Source organism: Heterocephalus glaber, unplaced genomic scaffold (genome assembly GCF_053883595.1).
Source record: "Heterocephalus glaber isolate CG9 unplaced genomic scaffold, H.glaber_assembly_v1.0 deba00001523, whole genome shotgun sequence".
Classification (NCBI taxonomy): domain Eukaryota; kingdom Metazoa; phylum Chordata; class Mammalia; order Rodentia; family Bathyergidae; genus Heterocephalus; species Heterocephalus glaber.
In genome coordinates this window covers 18,374,375-18,396,244 of record NW_028258327.1, presented here as the reverse complement: position 1 = coordinate 18,396,244, position 21,870 = coordinate 18,374,375, and the positions used below count along the sequence as shown (strand labels likewise).

Genomic DNA, 21,870 nt, shown 5'->3' with positions numbered 1-21,870 from the left:
ATACAATTTTTGCTTTGTTTTTGTTATTATAGTTGTTTGAAATAGGATCTTTCTATGTAACCCAGGCTGGCCTGGAACTCTTGGTCCTTCTGCCTCAGCTTTCCAAATGTTGGGATTACAGCTGTGCACCACCACAACCCGCATTGTACCATTTAAAAAAAAAAAATCATTAGAACTAGATAAGAGGCATGTTTCAGAGGACAGTGCTCCAGTTGGCCTGTTTCTGATGGCTATTAACCAATAAAACTGTTCTCCTGCTTCTGGGGAAAATAAGCAGCAATGGAAAAGTAATAATGATTTTGGAGCATAATTCAATAGCCAGGACAGCCAAGGAGACCCAAGAGAGTAAAAGAGGAACGCCGAGGGGCGGGGCTCCAGGGTTCTGGGGCGGAGCTCCCGGGAGACTTGCAGCTGGGGCCGGCTTGCTCCTCCGTAGTTCTCTGGGCCGGCGGCGGTGTGGACGGGCGAAGTGGGCCGCCACCTGCCAGAGCTAGCGAGCTTAGAGCTGAGAGGTACGTCGGGATGAGACCTGGAGAGGAGCGGCCCTTGGAGGGTGACGCACGCGATGGCGTCTCCGAGTTGGAGCTGTTGGAGCCGCTGAAGCTGCGCGCGGCGGAGCGCATCGACGAGGCAGCCGAGCGGCTGCGGGCCCTGAGCCGCGCCATCTGGAGCGAGCCCGAGCTGGCCTACGAGGAGCACCATGCCCATGGCGTGCTGACGAGCTTCTTCGAGCAGGAGCCGCCGGCCGCGTCCTGGGCGGTGCAGCGGCACTACAAGCTGCCTACGGCCTTCCGCGCCGAGTGGGCGCCGCCCGGGAGCCGCACGCCGGGCGCTGAAGCGCGCGCCCTGCAGCTGGGCTTCCTCTGTGAGTACGACGCGCTGCCCGGCATCGGCCACGCCTGCGGCCACAACCTCATCGCCGAGGTCGGGGCGGCGGCCGCGCTGGGCCTGAGGGCTGCCCTGGAGAGCCTCCCCGGGCCGCCGCCAGTGAAGGTGAGGTGGGGCCAGGGCGCGGGCCAGGCAGGTGCAGGGACGAGTCTCGCGGGCGGCCGCGAGCCACTGCCGGCTCGCTTGCTGCCCGCCCCCCACCCCCACCCCGGGTGCGTTCTGCAGGCTTCTTTCTTCTTTGAATTTGTAAACAACTAATTGAACTCTTCCTTAGGAAAGAACTTAGAACCAAGCCCAGTTTTCCTTATGGGTCATTTTAGGTAACTGATAGCAACTGTAGTTTGCTGACAAGGTTGTGTAAAATCTGGAAGAAGTGGGAAACCCTACAACTACTCTTTACAGACTCCCCAGAATCTTTGGTTTGTGGCAGTCCAAGGAGGTATTGTAATTTGAGTAATCGTTAGTTGGATAGGAAGTTTTCGGTCGCTGGAACCACCAAACCTCTAGAAGTAGACACATAACCGGAAAGCTAATAAACGTGTACTGCAATGATGAGTTCATCGTTAAGTCTTAATTTCTTATTTTACGGTTTTAATATCTGGATTCTTTCAACAGGGGAATATCATTTATGTTTGTCATAGGCAAGTTTCATCTTGTGTTACTCTTTTTCCAGATGATGTATTCTTCATTCTGTGATACTTTCATCATCACTCAGGTTAAAGGGAAGACAAATGTTTTAATATTCTTTAGCCCATTTTTTCCAATGTCAGTAATTTTTCTCTTTTATTCTAACAGTTCCAATTCTTGTGGCTTTTTCTCTTAGGATGTGTTCTCTTTTCTGCCTCCGGGGGTTTGTTTTTGGATTTGGTTAGGTCTTTGTTTTAGGGAGGGGAAAGGTCCTTTCCCATTGGCTGAAAACCTGGATTTACCTTTAACCAGGTTTATAAAGGTTCTGAGCTGTCCTCTGGAACCCTTAATAAGTCAAAGATAAAGAGCGGTTTAATTTAAGAGTTTGGGTGTAACTTATAAAGAAAGTTGGACTTTTGAGAACTGCAACAACTTCTAATTTCAAGTGGCTGTTCTCAGTTTTATCAAGGTAAACTGTTTTACCTAAAAATGGAATTTATGTTGATTCTCATTACAAGCTAAGACACTTTTAGTTTATTTCATTGTGTTTTAGTTGTTTATACATATTTATCTTTGCTTTTTAAACTGTTTGAAGAAGTTAAGTTTAAATATCAAAGTAAAATGTTTATTCTGTAAAGTTCTCTTTTGTTTAATTAGGTGTTTGGTGACCAGTAAATCTGCCTGATTGAACTGGTGGAATCGAATTAGTAAGTTTATGTAACAGTTGGCCATTTCTAACCATGGTATTAAGATTTGTTTGATGCTCTTCATAAAGGATTAATGAATTAAGATTTTTAAAGTAGGTAGTTCAGGCCTGAAGGTCAAGATAGTCTATGCAAAATAATCTCAGTTCTGCCTGAAGAATTGTTCTGTGACCTGGAGCATGACATTTCACTCTTTCTCAAAATGACCCTTCTTAAAACTTATCACTCACCTACCTCACAGGGTTGTTGTGAGGATAACTAATAAGTCCCTGGAAAGTTCCTTACCAATAAAATACAAATAATTACGTACAAATACTAAATAGCTTAGCCATGAAGAAGCCTTAAGGAATAAGTCCTAACAAATTTTGAGAAACTAAGGATGTGATATTCCTTTTTTTTTTTTAATTTTGTTGTTAAAAATTGGGGAAATAGGGTTGGGGATTTAGCTAACTAAGCACAAGGGCCTGAGTTCAATCCTGGGTACCAAAAAAAAAAAAAAATTGGGGAAATTTTCCAGTTCATTCTTAGCACCAAATTAGTATAACAATGTAAATTAAATTTTGTGTTTTAGGATTATATATGTACACCAACTGTATAAGCATAGGACAAAATCTCTCTCCATAGTTTACAGGCTTTGTTGTAGATTGTGAATGCATATGCTAGGGAACCTGTTTGATATTTTCCTACTAGGACTTTGGTTGTTTTGCTCTGATATAGATATTTCTTTCTAGGTAATTGTCTTGGGAACCCCTGCAGAAGAAGATGGTGGTGGCAAAATTGATTTAATTGAAGCCGGTGCTTTTAAAAACCTTGATGTTGTTTTTATGGCCCATCCATCCCAAGAGAATGCTGCTTATCTCCTGGATGTGGCTGAACATGAGTAAGTAAGCAAGTTGAAGATGAACTTCTTAGTGGAAAACAGGCTATGTCTTCTATGTCTAAATCAGAGATTAAACTTTCACATTTATGCATTTAAAAAGTAAATCGAGTTTGGTACAGTAGTATGTGCTTCTAGTCTGAGCTACTCAGGAAGTGGGAAGATTACTTGAGCTCATGAATTCAAGACTAACCTGGGCAATTTTAGGAGACCCTGTATCAAAAAAAACAACAAAAAAAGTAAGTTGAAAGATAATGAGATGGTATCTTGACTTATATTGGATGACTTTTGACAAGCTCTTTTAATTGAGATTAATTACAGTGTTCATAGTGGACTATTAAAACAATACCTTAATACATAGGAATAATGTAGTTATCTGGGCATGGTGGCATACACCTGTAATCTGAGTACACTGGGAGGCTGAGTCAGGTGGATTGAAAGTGAGCCCCCTGGGCACTAGTGAGCCCCTGTCTCAAGATAAAAGGGCTGGGGATATAGCTCAGTGTGAAGGCCATGGGTTCAATCCCTGGTACTGCCAAAAATAAATAAAACAAAAATTAAAAAACAAAAAATATTGACATTCATTTTCAATTTTGAACTCTGAGAATAATATGGTTTTTAGAAAATAATCTGTCCTTTGAAATGAAATTGGCTTTTTGACTGAAAAGATGTGCAAGAAACTGTTGGGAAGAAAACACACATCTCCATTTTATTTATTTCAATTTGGTCCCAACAAAGAGGATGAGGGCCGGGAATTTAGCTCAGTGGTGCCACCCCCTGCCTCAAAAGCACAAGGTCCTGAGTTCTATCCTTGGTACCAAAAAAAAAAAATCGCTAGAGATTTACCTCAGTGGTTCCGCCACTTGCCTCTCAACAAAGAGGATAAACTATGTCGTGAGCCAAAATATAGAACCTGGATAGCATTGTGAGTATAATCTGATTTTCAGTTGTTGTCTTAATTTCAAATGTTACTTTTTGTCTTCTGACCTTTCCTCTGTAAGACAGAATTATCTGAATTTTTGCAGACTTAAAGAACCATTACAATGCAGTATAAAAGAAGACAGGATTCTTCTTTTGTGCAATATTTAATCTGCAGAAGGTTGATTGAACAAAATTGCCTTTCTCTCTGGAATGCTTTCTTTGCATCAGGCACGCTGTTACATAATAAAATAATAAACTATAACATAAGTAAATTACATTGTTTTTACTATAAGTGATTTGCAAGTCAAAATTTCAACAGTCTGAATTAGTTTTGTATGACAGTAATTCTTCTGAGGGTTTTTTTTTTTTGAGACGTGTAGTTCAAGCTGGCTTTAAACTCACTACATAACCCAGGTTGGCCTCAAACTTCCAGTGATCCTCCTGTTTCAGCCTCCTGAGTGCTAGGATTACAGGTGTGTGCCACCATGCCTAACTGGATTTTCTTACTTCAGGCATACTAGAGAAAGTAATTTCAGATGATTTTTTTAGTGTGACTGTGAAATACTATGGAAAAGCATCTCATGCTGCTGCTTATCCTTGGGAAGGAGTAAATGCCTTGGACGCTGCTGTTCTTGCCTACAACAATCTGTCTGTGTTAAGACAACAAATTAAACCAACCTGGAGAGTTCATGGTATGAATGTCAAATGCTTTGTATAATAGATGATGTTTAATATATTTCAGTGCAACATAATTATGTAATGTTAGATTTTTTTAAAACCACTTGGAAATAACTTTTGTGTTTCATATGAATATTTTTATAATTTTAACTGTATTTTCAGAAAATGATGTGACCAGATACTCCAGTGTTTATGTATGTGTAAGAAGACAGGACCATTGTACATAAATACAAATGGATATCTTTGGAGTAATATAGTAAAAGGCTTTATGTAGGTGGCTATATTCTTTCTGTGGGTATTTAAAAGTTGGAATTAATTTTCCACTGTCTTAATGATGACAAGGTTTTGTCATTTCCTCAGTTTAAGATGTAATGATTCTTGGTTTTATTTAAAACCCATGTGCTGTTAAATCCCGAATAAAATCATTTAAAATTATGCTTATCGCCATAATATAAATTCAGTAATAGATCCCCACTACTTAAAAAAAAAAACCCAGTAATAAAGTACTGTCTTCAAGATACAAATTGTATGTTTTAGTTTATTTCCTTATGATTTAGGAAACTGTTATACTTAAATATCATTTCTTTAACTGATTTTGCTGAAGGCTAAAGTCATTCTGTAATTGGACTTTTACCTACTTGTCATAATTTCCTTAAAAGGAACAAATAAGGGCCAGGGATTTAGCTCAGTGGCACCAAGCCTGCCTCCCAAGTGCAAGGTCCAAAGTTCGGTCCCTGGTACTGGAAAAAAAAAAAAAAGAACAAATAAGATTTTTTTAGAGTAGACATTTTATTAAGTAGGTCATATAGAATTAGATTTCATATCTCTAGTTAATACTTTCAGTGGGTAAATCTTCATTCTGTGTAATTCAAAATAAATGTGGGATTGGGGGGCCAGATTATAGAACCTAGTCATCTTTTATCTGCATTGGTTTCTTCTTGGTATAAAAATTATTTTCCCAAACCTAGATGCCATTTAACATATTCATGGGATTCTTAAAGTATGAGAGTAATTATAAAACCTATACCACTGTTTTTTGGGGAGGATTTTGTTTTTTCAGCATGGGGGATTTGTTTGGTGGGTTTCTCTTTTTTGTTTTTTGTTTTGTTTACTTTTTTCACTGGTGGTACTGGGGATTGAACCCAGAGTTTTTATGGTTAATAAATTGCCCAGGGTGGGCTCGAATCTATAATGCCCCAGCCTCACCTTCTCAGAGTGCTGGGACTATAGGGATATGTAACCATGCCCAGCTTTTTTTTGTTGTTTTTTTGAGACATGGTCTTACTGTGTAGTCAGGCTGGCCTGAGTGCTGGGATTCCAGGTGCATCCTCACATTGGCTTGGTTGTTTTTTTATGTCAAAGTTTATCAAACTATACAACCAGTTTTTTCAAGAAAGTTTGAGATAGTACTTTTTCTGTAGTTATGTAATTTCTAACAGTTTCTGTATAGTCTAGATTATAATTTTGTGGGGGTTTTTATAGTGCTGGGGGTCAAACTCAAGGCCTCTCATATATTATTACTCAGCTACATTGCACACCTCCATCGTAATTTCTTAACATTATCTAGATTTATTAGGATAAAATACATATAGTCAGTTTTTTCCTATTAGCTGGGAATAATCACTATCTGTATAGAAACTTGTACAAGATATCAACATCTTTGATTGGTATATCTGTGAAGCTAATCTATATTATTTTTCTTTATGGGTGTATTAAAATTTAAAATAATGATCACCAAGCTTAATTCCAGTAATTTGGTTCTTTTTATAGGTATAATAAAAAATGGTGGTGTAAAACCCAATATCATTCCCTCTTATTCTGAATTAATCTATTACTTCCGTGCACCCTCAATGAAAGAACTTCAAGTTTTGACCAAAAAGGCAGAAGATTGCTTCAGAGCTGCAGCTTTGGCCACAGGGTGCACAGTAAGAACTTTCCAGAGTTAATTGTAATCAGAGGAATATATGTGGGTTGAAGCTATTTATATAAAGTTAAATTGAAACCTAACTTACCTCTTTTTCATTTGGTGATGGTTTTTGTTGTTGCTTTGGGTGCTGGAGATTGAACCCAGGGCCTTGTGTTTGCTGATGATGTTTTGAATATGCAAAATGAGTTGGCCAAATAGTTAATTGACAGTCTTTAATTATGTATTTTATTCAATGTCTGCAGTATGAAAAATATAGGTCACTTCACTTATATAGTAATTATAATAGTTTGGGTACTGCTGCACTAGAATCCCTGCCTTTTTGCAGGTATATCCTTCCTTATTGGCAGATATGCTTTTAGAATCACTTTATTTACAGTAGTTCCTGAAATGAAGACTTTGACAAAACCTACAAAAGCTGTTTTTGGTGTAGTGATATGAAAGTGTATTAGTGATATAAATATGGCTTGCTAGAATGGAAGTTAAAGTAGACACAGAAGGTAGTCATAATGTTTTGTTGAGTTGAACAGTAAAGTCAGTAATATTTAAGTATCAGGCTATATGATGTAAAGTAGATGAGGTTTAGAATTACACAAAATAAGAATCTTACACTTAGTTTAGTTGGAAAGACAGGATCTTGACCTGTGCCTCTCAGCCTTGATAATTCTGTAGCTTTTTAGAAACATTTAATATCTCTGGAACTCTGTTTTCTTACTTAAAAACATAGGGATTATAACATTATCTTAGGGTTCTCGTGAGAGGTTAAACCAGATGTTGTGAAAACAGATGTGTTAGAGCCTAGCCTTCATATGTATTACTTAGATTTTTCTGTACCTAATAGTCTAGTGATGTATGATATATTAACATAGTAGCATTGTCTCACAGTAGCAGTAATTTCGAGACAGTGTATGCTAAGTGTTCTAGGAATAGCATGGATAGTAAACATCAGGAAGAATCTAAGACAGGAAAGCTGTATTCTCGGACTGTTAAGAGGAAGGTGTCACAGATGACAGTACATCTAAATTGAACTTTGAAGGATGATGATACTACTTTCAGATATTTGAGGACAGAGTAAGAGCTCTCAGAGAATGTAGTCAGCAAAGATAATGTAAAAATTTATGGTCAGTATTTAAAATATTTATAAAATTGTCTTAGTTTTTGTTGCTAGGACAAAATACTTGACACCCACAAGTTAAAGGAGGAAAGGTTTAATTCAGCTCACAGTTTTTAGAGGTTTTACTACAAAATCGGGCTGGCTGCAAGCCAGGGTGACAAGGCAGAGGGGCAAGGCAGAGGAGCAAGGCAGAGGAGAAACAGTCTATGGTAGGGTAGGCAGGAAGCAGCAACAGCAGCAGTAAGCCTCCCTTTCCCTTTTATTCCATCCAGGCTACCAGCCTTTTGGGTGGTGCCACCCACACCCAAGGTGGGCCTTCCTATTATCTCCATCCAGAACTATGCTAACCCTCTCAGTGGACTAATTTTGTACCACAAAGTCTTAATCTCAGTATTACACACACCATAGACCCTGCCAGCTCCAAAAAGCTCCACCTATGAGTGCATGAGGCTTTGAGGGGACATCTAGGTACAAGCCATGACAAAATAACATACTAAACTATTATAATTAGCTAATATCTGAAAATATACAATATCCTTAGAGTAGAGTTTATTGTTATTAGATTTGAACCTATATTTAAAAAAATTTTTAAATAATTTCTTAATTTTTTTTTTCATACCGGGGATCAAACTCAGGACCTTGCGCTTGTGAGGCAGGTGGTGGCACCACTGAGCTAACTCTCCAGCCCTTCTTAATAATTTTTTAAATAATTTCTTTAATAATTTTGACTGACTTGTAAGATCTGATTACAAGGTTGGCATTTTTCTACCTTAGATATTGCCAAATATAGATGTGATCTCTGCTATTTTATGATTAGCTTTTGCTAACTTTTTGGAATTTAGTTTGAGAGAATAGTGCCCATTTTTATTCCATGAAAGCTAAGTCTAAATCTATGTAGCTGGGCACACATAAACTGCTTCTCTGTTTTCATACACTTGAATTAATAAATGAGGACCATTTTCAGCTCTTTTTTGTTATGAGGCTTTCACAGGGTCCCTTTCAGACCAGGCTGTAGTGTCAGTGTCTGTTTGTATGTTGAATGTTTGTAATGCAGAATTTCTTTCTTTTGGAGATGAAACAGAGCAGTGTTCTTCAAAGAATGTGGTTTTTTGACCATCTGTATCAAAATTACTCGGGGGTGCTAGTATCAAAATTGAAGTTTCTGGTTATCCCCAAACCCTTTTTAGATGATTGAAGTTGGCACATGCTGGTAGTATAGAGCTTGGTGACATTATAAGGTTTGGCGCATAAGTAAGAAGATAGGGTTTTATGAACTCTTTATAAAAAAATAAAAATATACCTTTTTTAAGGTAAGAGATTTGAGAGAATTTATATCTGGATGGGAAAGTGCCTGCTCTTAATATCTTTTCCTGTTTGAAAACCAGCCCTTGTTTGAAATTACTTATTTGAGTTTTTTATTTCAAAATATGTTTTATAATTTTTATTAGGTAGAAATTAAAAGTGGAACACATGATTATTACAATGTTCTTCCCAATAAGAGCCTATGGAAAACTTATATGGAAAATGGAAAAAAACTGGGTATAGAATTCATTTCAGAAGATGCAATGTTGAATGGCCCTTCAGGTAATTAAGTTCTTTTATTTATTGAGCTATTTGAGGAAGAGAAATGCCATCTTTGGTCAAATGATTTTGATTAATGGTTTGGAGGTGAAGAGGTTCTGCTGATATTTTAAATGGTATTTTCACAAACTTAATGGTCAGGGGAAAGAAGCTAACATACTCTTCAATGAGTGTAAAATGTCAAATTAATAGATTTGTTTTTAGCAATAGCCAACCCACTTTTTGGTCTATGTTTTAAATATTTCTAGTGTTTAAATTCACTTCAAATTTTGAAGTAAGATAATAAAATAGGAAATAAATTTTAATTTGTTCTCAGTCATCACAATAAACAAGTTATTAAGTACTTGGTTATCTGGGGCATTTTCAGATTCTAAGGAGTAACCGATGGTTATAAGAATTTAAATTATTAGGGCCAGGGATTTAGCTCAGTGGCACTGTACCTGGCTTGCAAGCGCAAAGTCCTGAGTTTGAGCCCTGGTACCAGGAGGAAAAAAAGAATTTAATCATACTTGGGTTTATTTTAGATTTATTTCCTTTTATAAGCATATTATTACTGTACATTTGCAAGTTAGAGATGTATCTCCTAAATATAATAAATATTAATGAAGTAGACCCCAAAGGACTTGATGATAAAAATGGAGTGTCATTGTCATTCACTGAGAAAAGGAATTCAAGAATGGTTTGGGGCCAGGTGTGTTGGTATATAGATTGCTAGTATGTTAAATTTGAGGTGCTTATATAATTTCTAAGTGGAACTGTTCAGTAGCTTTTCTGAGTTTGAACCCTGAAAGATATCTAGGTTGAAGGCTTAGGAGTTGTCAGTATGTGGGAGGTAATTGAAGACTGGTATTAATGAGATTATCTTGAGTTCAGAGAGGAGAAGATGCACAAAGTGGAACGTTGGGATCAATAGCATTTAAGATATGGCAAAGAAAGGAGCTTGAGAAGGAGATAGAGTAGTTAGAGAAAGCCAGATAGTCAGGGGAAAGTGCAGTCGTGGAAGCCAAAGGAGTAGAGAACTTCTAGAACAGGAATAAATAATGTCAGGTGCTGAAGAGACTGAATAAGATAAGTCTGGTCTGTGTCTATTAGACCAGCAATAAGAAATTTATGGATGGTCTGGAAGAGACAGTTGAAGGGGGGTTGAGACCAGATGCAAAATCTCACTTCTCCACCCATTTTATTTATTTACTGTTGAGACAGTAGAGATAACAAAGGAAGACTGTTCTTTTTTTTTTGGTACCAGGCATCGAACTCTGGACCTTGCACTTGCGAGCAGCACCAGAACCACTGAGCTAAATCCCTGGCAAGACTCTTCTTTTTTAAAAGATAGCAAAGAAAGAGTCTTCTTTTCTAAGAAAGTTAGCTTTAAAGTAAAATAGAATGCAAACTTGAGGGAGACTTAGGAAAGATTTTTAAAAGAAATACTTGACAGAAATAAATGCAGGTAAATTTTGGGAAGGAGGGCAGGAATTGAGTGAGAGATGTCCTCCCTAGGAAGCAGTTGGTAGTACAAGGTGAATGTTGAGGTGGTTAGCTAGCGGATTGCTAGAGAATTGCTATGGAAAGGAGTTGGCCAGGCTCATCAGAGGGGTATGTATGTGCGCACATGCATTTTCTGAACAGCACTGAGAGCTCAGCTCCATTCTAAAGACTGAATTTGTTGTCAAGGCAATTTCATGGTTCTGTGCTTGTACCCTAGCATGTTTCTACATTCTAGCTATTTGCCGAAAGAGACATGGTGAGATCTAGCCAAGGTTTGCCTTATATATAATAGACAAAACAGTAGAATAAAGAGGCTATGATTTGGCTATGATTTCTAGGCTTTTTAGGGTCATGCCCACAAGTAAGGTGCTAAAATACGCAGCAGGCTTTTGTTCATCTTGTCATTGCTCTACCATCTCATATATCCCCAGTGTATGGAGCCATTTCTGACACTATGAAGTGCTTAGTGAATTTTTTTTGTATGTGTACCAGGAATCAAACTCAGGACCTTGCACTTGCTAGGCAGGCACAGTGCCACTGAGCTAAATCTCCGGCCCATTTAGTGAATATTTTTTGAAGTGGTGTGCTTTTATAGAACCTTCAAAGCTTGGCCTTGGTCTAGTAACTTGTAGTAACTAGTAACTTCTGTAGTAACTAGTAACTTGTAGTAACTAGTAACTTCCAGTAGCTTGGCCATAGCTAGTATCTATGAGAATATGGGCACATTATTTCATGTCTTTAAACCTCCGCTTCCTCCTGTGTAAAATGAGAACTGTTCAAAATATTAATGAGAATATATATGAAGCATGTAGAATTATGTTTAGAACATATTAATTCCAGATAAATGTTAGCTGCTGTTACATATTTTGCTTTCATTCCCTTATCACTTATTCCTGTGTAGTCTAACTATGCCTGGCAGTGTTTGATGCATAATAAGCATTCTGTATACATTGAGTGGACACGGGGCTTTGTTTTTTGGTTTTTTTTGGTTTTGGGGGGTTTTTTGGTACCAGGGATCGAACTCGGGTCCTTGCACTTGCAAGGCAAGCGACGGAACCACTGAGCTAAATCCCTGGCCCGAGGGCTTTGTTTTTACTATGATTTACTAAAAAAAAAAGTTAGCCTCAGTCATGTAAAAGGCTAGATGCATGCTGATTTAAAGTACCATTTCTTGCCTTATTGAGCTTCACATTCTAGTTTGTGAGACAGGCGTTAACCAATACTTCAATAAATGGAAAACTGAAACTGAAAAGTTCTGTAAATTAGGAAATTAATATAATACTGTGAGTGCCTCTGCTAGGGGAATTTGGCCTTATGAGGGAGGTGAAGTCAGCTTTCTCCAAGGAAATGGTGTTTAATGTAGTATCCAGAGTGTAACAAGTAAAGTTGGTAAAAACAAGACACCATGTGCAAGGTCTGTGGTGGAGCAGAGAACGTGGTGAGTGTCCAGAGCAGCTGGATGCTAGAGGATAAGTGGGAGCTTGTTATGAGAATGAGGTTAGAAAGGAGAGTGGAGTCAGACCAAACCATGTAAGATTGAAAAAAGTATTAGCAAATAGAGTAGATGCTACAGACCAATTAGGAGACTGTTATATTAGTTCAGGAAAAAGTGTAGATCTAGTGTAGAGTGCTTGGAAAAGGAAGAGGGGTTGGGCCAGGGATTTAGCTCAGTGGCATCTTGCAAGCACAAGGTCCTGAGTTCAATCCCTGGTACCAAAAAAAGGAAGACAGATGTTGGTGAAGGTGATTAGAAAAGTGTTATGATTCTGAGCTGTTTGGGAGGTGTTGCTAACAGGTAGGCAAGGAATTTGTTTGGATATGTTGTTGAAAATACATAGTTTAAAGACATCCAACAGAGATACCAGGTTGCCAATTGGATGTACAAGCATGGAGCTTAAAAGAGACTAAGAATTAATTAATTTGAGTTGGTGGTTATTTGAAGCAATACTCATGGACAGAATCTTGAGACAGTATGAAGTGTAAGAAAAAGATAGGGCCTGGAATTGAATCTTGAATAAGGAATACTTCATGGTCAGAGGAGGCTGTCCAGAGAGAGACAGAAGAAGGGCCCTCAGAGTGTACAGACAGGAAGACAACAGTGGAGTGCTACTTGGAGGACAAGTGAGAGTAGCTCTTGGGCTGGCAAGCAGGCCCGGGAGACATCATTAGGGCTATGCGGCAATGATGGAGGTGGAAGCAAATAAGTGGAAGGGGAGGCAGTGAGAGTGTGGGTGCATGGACAGCTCTCCAAGGAGTTCACTTCTTTAGATCTCTTCTAACAAGGTAGAGAACTATAGCCGAGTACAGGTTTCTGGTTATAATTTCATCATTCAAATATAAGTTTCATACTTTGTGTATTCTGAGGATCTACTGATTTTGGAAATGTTACTTTTGTGGTTCCTGGAATTCATCCATATTTTTACATCGGATCTGAGGCCTTGAATCATACTGAACAATACACGGAAGCTGCAGGTAAGTGTCAGACATGAGTGTTTTTTTGGTGTGTGCTCTCTTTCACTGGTGGTAGCTGTTTTTCTTATTTCACTACCTAACGTCACCTAAGTACTGTAGTGTGGTAGACAGTTGGAGAGGCAGTTTAGATATTGAGAAATAACTTGAATTAATTTTTAATAACTATGGAGATATTTTAATTCATTTTTTTCTATCTTTTAGGATCACAAGAAGCTCAGTTCTATGCTTTACGTGTGGCCAAAGCTCTGGCAATGACTGCATTGGACGTTATTTTTAAACCAGGGTTGCTGGAAAGAATCAGAGAGGACTTTAGATTGAAACTTCAAGAAGAACAGTTTTTAAATACAGTAGAATAAAAGGGAGACTTATAAGTCATTTATGAGTCAAGAGGAAATGATAATTTTTCTTTAATCTTTTTAAAGAAAATGTGTTTATTTTTTATTCTTAAAGACATCAAATTTATGTGATAAGGACAGGATGTGGAGAAAACACTCATATCTAAAATGGAAATATTTGCAGGTCTATACTTGCTGGAATTGTAATATTTCAGGAGTTGGTATGTGAAACCATTTCCTAAAGAAGCTAGATGATACATGATTTATCATTGATAATATTTTATAAATTTATATAATGTGTATTTGTAAAGGTCTAAGGAATTTCAAAACTTGAATTGACACCTATGATACAGTTTTATGGTATAAGTGGTAAACATATTCTCTGAAGTAGTTTTTAAGTTCATGTTTTAAATTTAGGCAAAGTTTGTTTCAAATATCTGACTACAGTTGTTTTGCTTTAGAAGAATTCTTTGTAATAAAAGTAGGCTTTTAATCAGAAATGCTTGTGGGAAACAGCTAGAAACTCAGGTACAAAGAATAAGCTTTGGTTTTACCATTTGAAGGAAAATGAGAATGTTCTTTTTTTTTTTTCTTTTTACATGTAGTTAACGCTAAGAAGTGGCATTAAAGTAATTCCTAATGCAATGTATGGTAACAGGAAAAATTACAGACAAACAGGATTGGACTTCCTATAAGGTGTTTGTGTAGTAGCCCTGATGTTCTAGGAGAACTTGAAAGAGAAACACTGGCTAGCACCTGCTTTACTCTCTGAAATCTTTGATGACCCCCAGTAGTGCCTTCTACTTGGAAGCCAGCCTGGCTCACCTGACTGCACAGAATTCTGAGGCTCCTTAAACCTCATGCTAGCCCAATATTTATTAAAAATTATAAGTTTTTCATGGTTCCTTAGAGTGAACTTCTTGAACATGATAAAAGGATGTGAAAAAAATATCTAGTAAAACATATTTTATGCTGTGATTAGAGTAAAACTCTGCTATACTTTATTGTAAAGGGAGGTCTTGGATAGAAATGAAAGAGGAAGGAAAGTGTGCATTTGTCTTTTCTGGTATAAGCAAATCATTTGGGACCTCTGATCTGCCAGTTTGCCACTTGGAAAGTTAGATGAGATCACCTCTTCTTACAGTGTTCAGATAACTCCTAATTCCTATTCTATCTGAAATTATTTAGAAAGAGGGGTTGTATTTGGAAGGGTTAATAGTTAAGAATTACTTTTCTTTCATATTGGGGTCTGTAGACAACAGCCTGATTAAACAAACACCTTTTTTATACAATCAGTATGCTAAGAATAGTTTTTATATTTTTAAATACTGTAAAAACAAAAGCAACAGATTGGATGATGTAACCTGCAAACCCTAAAATATTTATTATCTGGCCCTTAATTTAAAAAGCTGGCCAGCCCTTGTTCTGTATAGTAAAATAAAACCAATTTCTCTTTGATGTATGTCATGTTAAATTTTGTCCTGGGATAAAATTTAAAGCCTCTACATTGAAAACACCAAGAAAGGGATTTAGATGTCCTGACATGTTGACCTTGGTTAATATATTATAGTTCATTAGCAGTTTTGTATTATACACTAGAAGTTTCCTGTCCCCATTTAACCTTTACCTCACACTGGGTTACAATTACCCTGTTGCCTTAGGATTTTGCTCTATGCCAAGCAGTTGTCTCACTCTTCATATCACCATTTAGAACTTGATCCTGCATGCCACCCATTGTCTGATTATATAGAGGAGAGGGCATCAACAGAAGCTTCAGCCTGAATTAGACATGTCTGAGATACCTGGTTTGTACAAACAGATTTAGTTTATCAATTATCAATTTTTAAATTTCTCAAATAGATATTTTAAATTACTAATGTAAATTCTTGCATCCCAAGAAACAAGGTTTTATTTTCTAAAACCTTTATAAAATTCTCAGTAATCATTAATTGTTTTTTGTTTTGTTTTGTTTTGTTTTGTTTTTTGATACCAGGGATCGAAACCACTGAGCTAGTAATCATTAATTGGTATTCCAACACACTGATACATCCTGTTGTTTGTGAAATGTCGCAAGTTGTTACTCATACAAAATATTTGTGCTTTGTATGTGATTAATATACTTTTTAAAAACAAATTAGGGCCAGGGATTTTAGCTCAGTGGTTCCACCGCCTGCCTTGCAAGTGCAAGGACCTGAGTTCAATCCCCAGTACCAAAAAAAAAAAATTAGAGAAAATTCAAGGTTAACATTCTGCTGTTAATGGTTTGTTTACATTTTGATAAAGTTGCATATGAGAGCAAAGTGTGGAGTTGCAGCCGACCCACAGAACAGTGGTGTAATCTGCATAATTCTGTGCGTCATGTCCCAGTGTGGAGAACTAATCCTTACATACCACTAAGATTTGAGCCATTTTTGAGTTTGGTATATTTCTGTTTTAATTTTAAATTTTCAGTTAAAATATGGATTTATCCATTGGAATATGGTCACAGATATGTCAGAGAAGTTGAACTGACAGTCTTTAAATCTGTCTAGAAATAAGGCTTTTTCATTCTTTTTTTTTTTTTTTTTTTGGTACCGGGGATCGAACTCAGGACCTTGCACTTGAGAGGCAGGCACAGTGCCACTGAGCTAAATCCTCAGCCCTGGCTTTTTAATCTTTGACATTTAACATTATTTTACTTTACTTATTAATATAATTCAGATTTTTTAAAATCTTTTTTTACTTTTCATATACCAATGAATTTATCAAGCTGTGTTACAACTAGAAGTATAAATAAAAACATAAATTCTCAAGTAAATTCCTGTATCCTTAGACATGAACTACAACTGACCTTCATTATGTCATTTGAATTTAGGATACTGCTTCTTTTGAAATTATTGTTTTTCTTTTGGAATTAATTTCTTTCTTTCCCCTTATATTTAAAGGTATGTATCCTAAATGACTTAAATTTTCACAAACACACTTAGCTTAAATTACCATTGTTCATTGGTCTTCACATTTTGGATTAAATTTTCAAAGATTTTGGAATGTAAAGAGAAATGCTAAATTATATGTGAACAGAGTCACTTTTAGATAAAGGTTCTATTTAGCACTTTCTTTTTTTTTTTTTTTTGGACAGGGTCTTGCTAGGCAATGTTCCTGCCTCAGCCTCTTGAATGGTGGGATTATAGGCACGCATCACCATGCCTAGCTAAATTTATTCATTCATTCTCTCAGTTTTTTTTGAGACAAGGTCTCACTATGTTGTTGAGGCTGGTCTCGATCTCACAATTCTGTCTCAGCCTTCTGAGTGAGTAGCTGGGATTACAGGTTTGTAATCCACCACATAAGTTCTTTATTCTTAAAAGATGAATGTTTATTTTTTTAAGAGGTTGACCAAAAAAAAGACTTTTCTATAGCACTAGAAAATGAATCCAGGGACCCACACATACTAGGCAAGAGTTCTACCACTGAACTACACCCCAGTCCTTTTTATTTTTTGAGACAGGGTCTGGCTGAGTTGTTCAGGCTTACCTTGAATTTGGTAATCCACCTGCCTCAGCTTCTGAAATAGCTGAGATTACAGGCATGTATGACTACTCTACTAACAAACACTTTTTCTTTTCCAGTGGTATTGGAGATTGAAACCAAGGCCTTCACACTAAGCTACATCTCCAGCCCTTCATTTTTATTTGAGGCATGGTCTCTCAAATTTGCCCGTGTTGGGCTCAAACTTGCAGTGCTCCACCCACCTCTGCCTCCCAGAGTTCTAAGATTACAGGCATGTGCCACTATTCCTGGTGAATAAGACTTTTTGTTGTTTGTTAGGTAAATGGTGATGACTCAGTAAAACTCGGGCAGCCCAAATTTGGGGTTCAGCTGGGGATTTAGTTCAGTGGTGCCGCCACCTGCCTCCCAAATTTTGGGTTCAGAGTGAGACCTCCCAGGAATGGCTAGCAGAGGAAGTGTGCCTCAGGTTTATTAAGTGGCCTTTTATTGACAGGCCGAGAGCAAGAATCAGTGAAGTGAGACTAGCTGAACGGCAACTGTCATGAGGCAATTGGTTGTCATAGCAATGGCTAATGTTTTGTTGCCCCAGATGCACCTTCACTTAATTTCAGGGTGTGCTGCAGGATGTAAGGAGAGGCTATGATTGTTCATGGAGTTCAGGAACTTGGACAGCTGGGAACAAATAGGGTATCATTTATTGGATTTTAACAGGTAATGAAGAACAGGGTAAGGTGTTGGGTAAGGGGGAATGGGTGCTCATCAAACTCTTCAAGCTGAATGGGAGGCAAAATTGTGGAGCTGGTAGGGACAACTGGTGAGAAACGGCAGTAGCCCCTTGAGAAGTGAACTGAAACATTTGTGTTTGGATGAAGCTAGACAAAGACTGGAAGAGGCAAGGGGCAAATGTGATTAAAGGTATTGAAACAATGGGCCCAAGAAGGAGTATGAGCCAGGAACACCAGAAAGTGGTCAGCCAGCCAGGAAGGGTCCAGGACAAGGCCTGATTCTGTAGGGTGGTGGCTTGATTACACAGCCTTTTGATGCCATGTTGTATGCCTCTGGACTTGTTTGGGAAGAAACAGTATGTTTGACACAGCAGATAGGCAAAACTGGCTGGGGAAATAAGCAGGACTTGTAAATTAACAAGACCCCAGGGTGGCACCAGATAACTCTCAGGACTCAGTATATAGAACTTCTCATGAGCTGCCACAAGATGTGGACACCATAATAGAGATGTATCCTGACTTCACCACAGCCTACCCTGTGTCTCCTGGGTGTACTTTTGTTGTTACTTTTTATCCTTTTCTCTCTGTTTGGCAGAGAGAACTGCAGAGCTATTTCTTCCTTTATCCAACTTCACCTCTCACTTTAAACTTTTGGCCCTGTCTTTGTTCAAGATGTCCAAGTCTTTGTTCAAGATGAGAAGGATTGCTAATACTTTTGTTTGGTGAGCCATTTCTAAAGGAACCACCTGACAACAGGTTTCCTGGAAAAAGGCACAAGTCCACCCTTTTACAGGTTTCCTGGCAGAGAGTCCACCCTTCACTACAGTGTACAAGTCTAGGCCTCTGAGGTTTTTTTAGCACAACAGCAGCCAGCAAGTTTTTTAATCTTACAGGTTAGTGAGTTCAATAGAGAGGGTAGAGAAATGCTGAAGAGGAGGGGAAGTTTAGTCAGGTAAGGTGAACACAGGTGGCCAGGGGCTGGGGATCAAGTTCTGGGCAGTAGGAGGTAACTTGGTGTGCAACAAAGCAATGAATAAAATAGCTTTGTGGACACAGTGTGATCACAAGATAGGTTTTAACTTTCTGAGTGTATCTGTCTCTTGTGTAACTAGAGGTATAAGTGGTCCTGCTTTAGATGTCTTTGTTCTTTGGAAAATGTTTTTATTACATGTTTTTATAACCTCATTCATACTCTATATAGAAAGCCTTTTCCTCAAATACCAATATAGGATTATGTTAAATTAATAGACTTTAAAAAGGTTAACCTAGGGCTGGGAATTTAGCTCAGTGGTTCCACCGCCTGCCTCACAAGCACAAGGTCCTGAGTTCAATCTCCGGTACCAAAAAAAAGGGTAAACCTAAATTAGTGGTTTAAATATAACTACAAATTGGAAATTTCTAACTCTCTAGTGAGTTAATTTTAAGCAGGCCTAAGTATAGGACCTGTATAAAATTAGTTGTTTAAGGTTGAGTATCCTTTATCCAAAGTACTTGGGGTCTGAATGAAGCAGGTAACTGTGAGAACTCCGGACAGATACTCTTAACACGAAGATAGAAGCAAAAAAGTGGCTTATAGTGCTAGTGGTTAAGCAAGTGATTCCTGTCAGTCTCAAGAGCCCTGAATAGAAGTTAGTGCTTTTTTATATACCTCTTTTGACATCGACAAGGCCTGATTCCATTAAATTTTCCCTGGGAATATAGCAAGCAAGATTTACACAAAGCAGAGCAGTGGAGTAGGGGAGAGCAAAGAGTTCTGGCAGGATTTTCTGAGTTTGTTAACACTCCTTTCTTGACATTACAGAAGCTGTCATGGCTACTCAGGTACATTCTACAAAGACCATAGTTATCTACTTGACCCATAGTTGCCTAATAACACATTTAACCCATAGTTGCCCAATGCCATACAGAGGGGTGGTCTCCTCTTTCAAGAAATATTTTGGATTTTAAAATATTTGCATAGACATAGTGAGATCTCTTAAGGATTGAACCCAAGTCTAACCACAAAATTCCTTTGTTTCATATTCATTTTTACAGAGAGCCTGAAGTAACTTTATATAGCATTTTTAGTATTTTGACTGCAATGCATCACATGAAGTCAGTTATGGACTTTCCCATTTTTGTCATGTTGGTGCTCAAAATGTTTTACATTTTGGAGCATTTTGAATTTTGGATTTTCAGATTGTGGGTGTTCAAACCATACTATTAATTACTGCTATCTTCCCCCAAGATGAGTGTAGATAATGTTAAGCTTGCTTCTTCTTAATTTGTGGAATGCTGTTTAACCTTAAATTCTCATGAAATTCTCAGGAAATTTTTCCTTTTTAATTACTTCTCTCTGTAGGACTCATTAAGTGCCACAGAATTTAGGATATAAGAGAGCATTTGTTGAATTTATGATTACTTGTGTAAACTTAAAGCACTTTGATTTCTCATAATACCCCAAAGTAATTTATTAATAGTTTTATTGGTATTTTAACTATTACAATATCAATTTTTGTGTTCAATGAACTGTTGTTGAACAATGGCTATTTTTAAGCACGAGGTGAAAGAAGAAAAGTAAGATAAAGTCCGTGCTCAAAAAGCTGTGGTTGGGCCGGGGATTTAGCTCAGTGGTTTCGCAGTGCAAGTGCAAGGACCCAAGTTCAATCCCTGATACAAAAAAAAAAAAAAAAGCTGTGGTTCGTGGTAAATTCTTTTTTTTTTTTTTTTTTTTTGCACTGTGTTAAATTCTTTTACTGGTACATTGTAGATATACAACACAATTACATTTCTCATTGGGAATTGTACCTTTACATAATGCATCTTGCTTATTATTTTTTCCCCATTCCTAGCCCTCCCTTCACCCCCTCCACCCTTCCCTATTTACAAAGACTTTATTTCCATTTTTTCCATTTCTCATCATTTTTCCTTTCCCCTCTTTCCTTTCCCCTGCCCCTCCCACTACCCCTACCCCTTTGGACCTTTTCTTCCTATTTTGCATTATTGATTATTCATTCTAATCATTGGTGCATTTTAGGTATACAATATAATGACATTCATCATTGGAAATTTGCACCTTTACATAGTCTCTCTTGGTTCTTAATTTTCCCCCTTGCCCAGCTCTCCCTTCAACCCCTCCATTCCTCCCTATTTACAAAGATTTTGTTCCTATTTTTCCATTTTCTCATATTAATCCCATTCCCTTCTATACTTTCCCCTAGCCCTCCCACTTCCTTCCCCTTTGGCTATTTTCTTCCTATTTCACATTACCTATTATACATTTTAGTCCTTATTTACACTTTCAGTTCCTCACACCAGAGAAACTATTCGGTATTTATAAATGTCCTATTTATTTCACTTAAGAGTATCACCTCAATGTGCATCCATTTAGCTATAAATGTCTCTAATTTCTCATTTTTGATGGCTGAGTAGTACTCCATTTTATAAAAAAAACCACATTTTCTTTATCCAGTCTCCAGTTGATGGGTATTTGGGCTGTTTCCAAGTTTTAGCTATCACAAACTGTGCTGCTATGAACATGGGCACACATATATCACTGTGGTATGATTCTTTTAATTCTTTGGGGAAGATCCCCAGCAGTGGAATAGTGGGGTCAAATGGGACTTCCAGTCCTAATTCTTTGAGGTATCTCCATACTGATTTCCACAATGCTTGCACCAGTCTACACTCCTACCAGCAGTGGAGCAGGGTTTCTCTTTCCCCACAGCCCTGCCAGCATTTCTTATTGGTTGATTTCATGATAGCAGCCATTCTTTCTGGAGTGAAGTGGAATCTCAGCATTGTTTTCATTTGCATCTCTCGAATGACCAGTGATGTTGAACATTTTTTCATGTATTTATTTGGTATTTCTACTTCTTTGTCTGAGAAATGTCTCTTCATTTCAGATGCCCATTTTTGGATTGGGTCTTTAAATTTGGGAGGTCTCATCTTTTTAAGTTCTTTATAGATTCGAGACAGTAGACCTTTGTCTGAGGAAGAGCAGGTGAAGATTTTTTCCCACATTGTGGGTTGCCTCTTCACACTGCTGGTGGTTTCTCTTGCTGTGCAGAA

The 21,870-nt window shown here is 37.8% G+C and overlaps 1 protein-coding gene across 2 annotated transcripts; it reads left to right on the top strand.

Annotated features, from left to right (window-relative positions):
* Nucleotides 1-372: 372 nt before the first annotated feature.
* Nucleotides 373-15,064, top strand: Pm20d2 (peptidase M20 domain containing 2). Of its 2 annotated transcripts, XM_004860216.3 has the most exons (7): nucleotides 378-993; nucleotides 2,951-3,099; nucleotides 4,567-4,709; nucleotides 6,466-6,620; nucleotides 9,182-9,317; nucleotides 13,164-13,271; nucleotides 13,473-15,064. In XM_004860216.3, the coding sequence occupies exons 1-7, from the start codon at nucleotides 523-525 to the stop codon at nucleotides 13,625-13,627; spliced, it is 1,317 nt and encodes a 438-aa protein (XP_004860273.1). In that variant the 5' UTR covers nucleotides 378-522; the 3' UTR covers nucleotides 13,628-15,064. The 2 variants fall into 2 exon arrangements, with proteins under 2 accessions (XP_004860274.1, XP_004860273.1); XM_004860217.3 differs by lacking the exon at nucleotides 13,164-13,271 and having other exon boundaries at nucleotides 373-993.
* The last annotated feature ends 6,806 nt before the right edge of the window (nucleotides 15,065-21,870 follow it).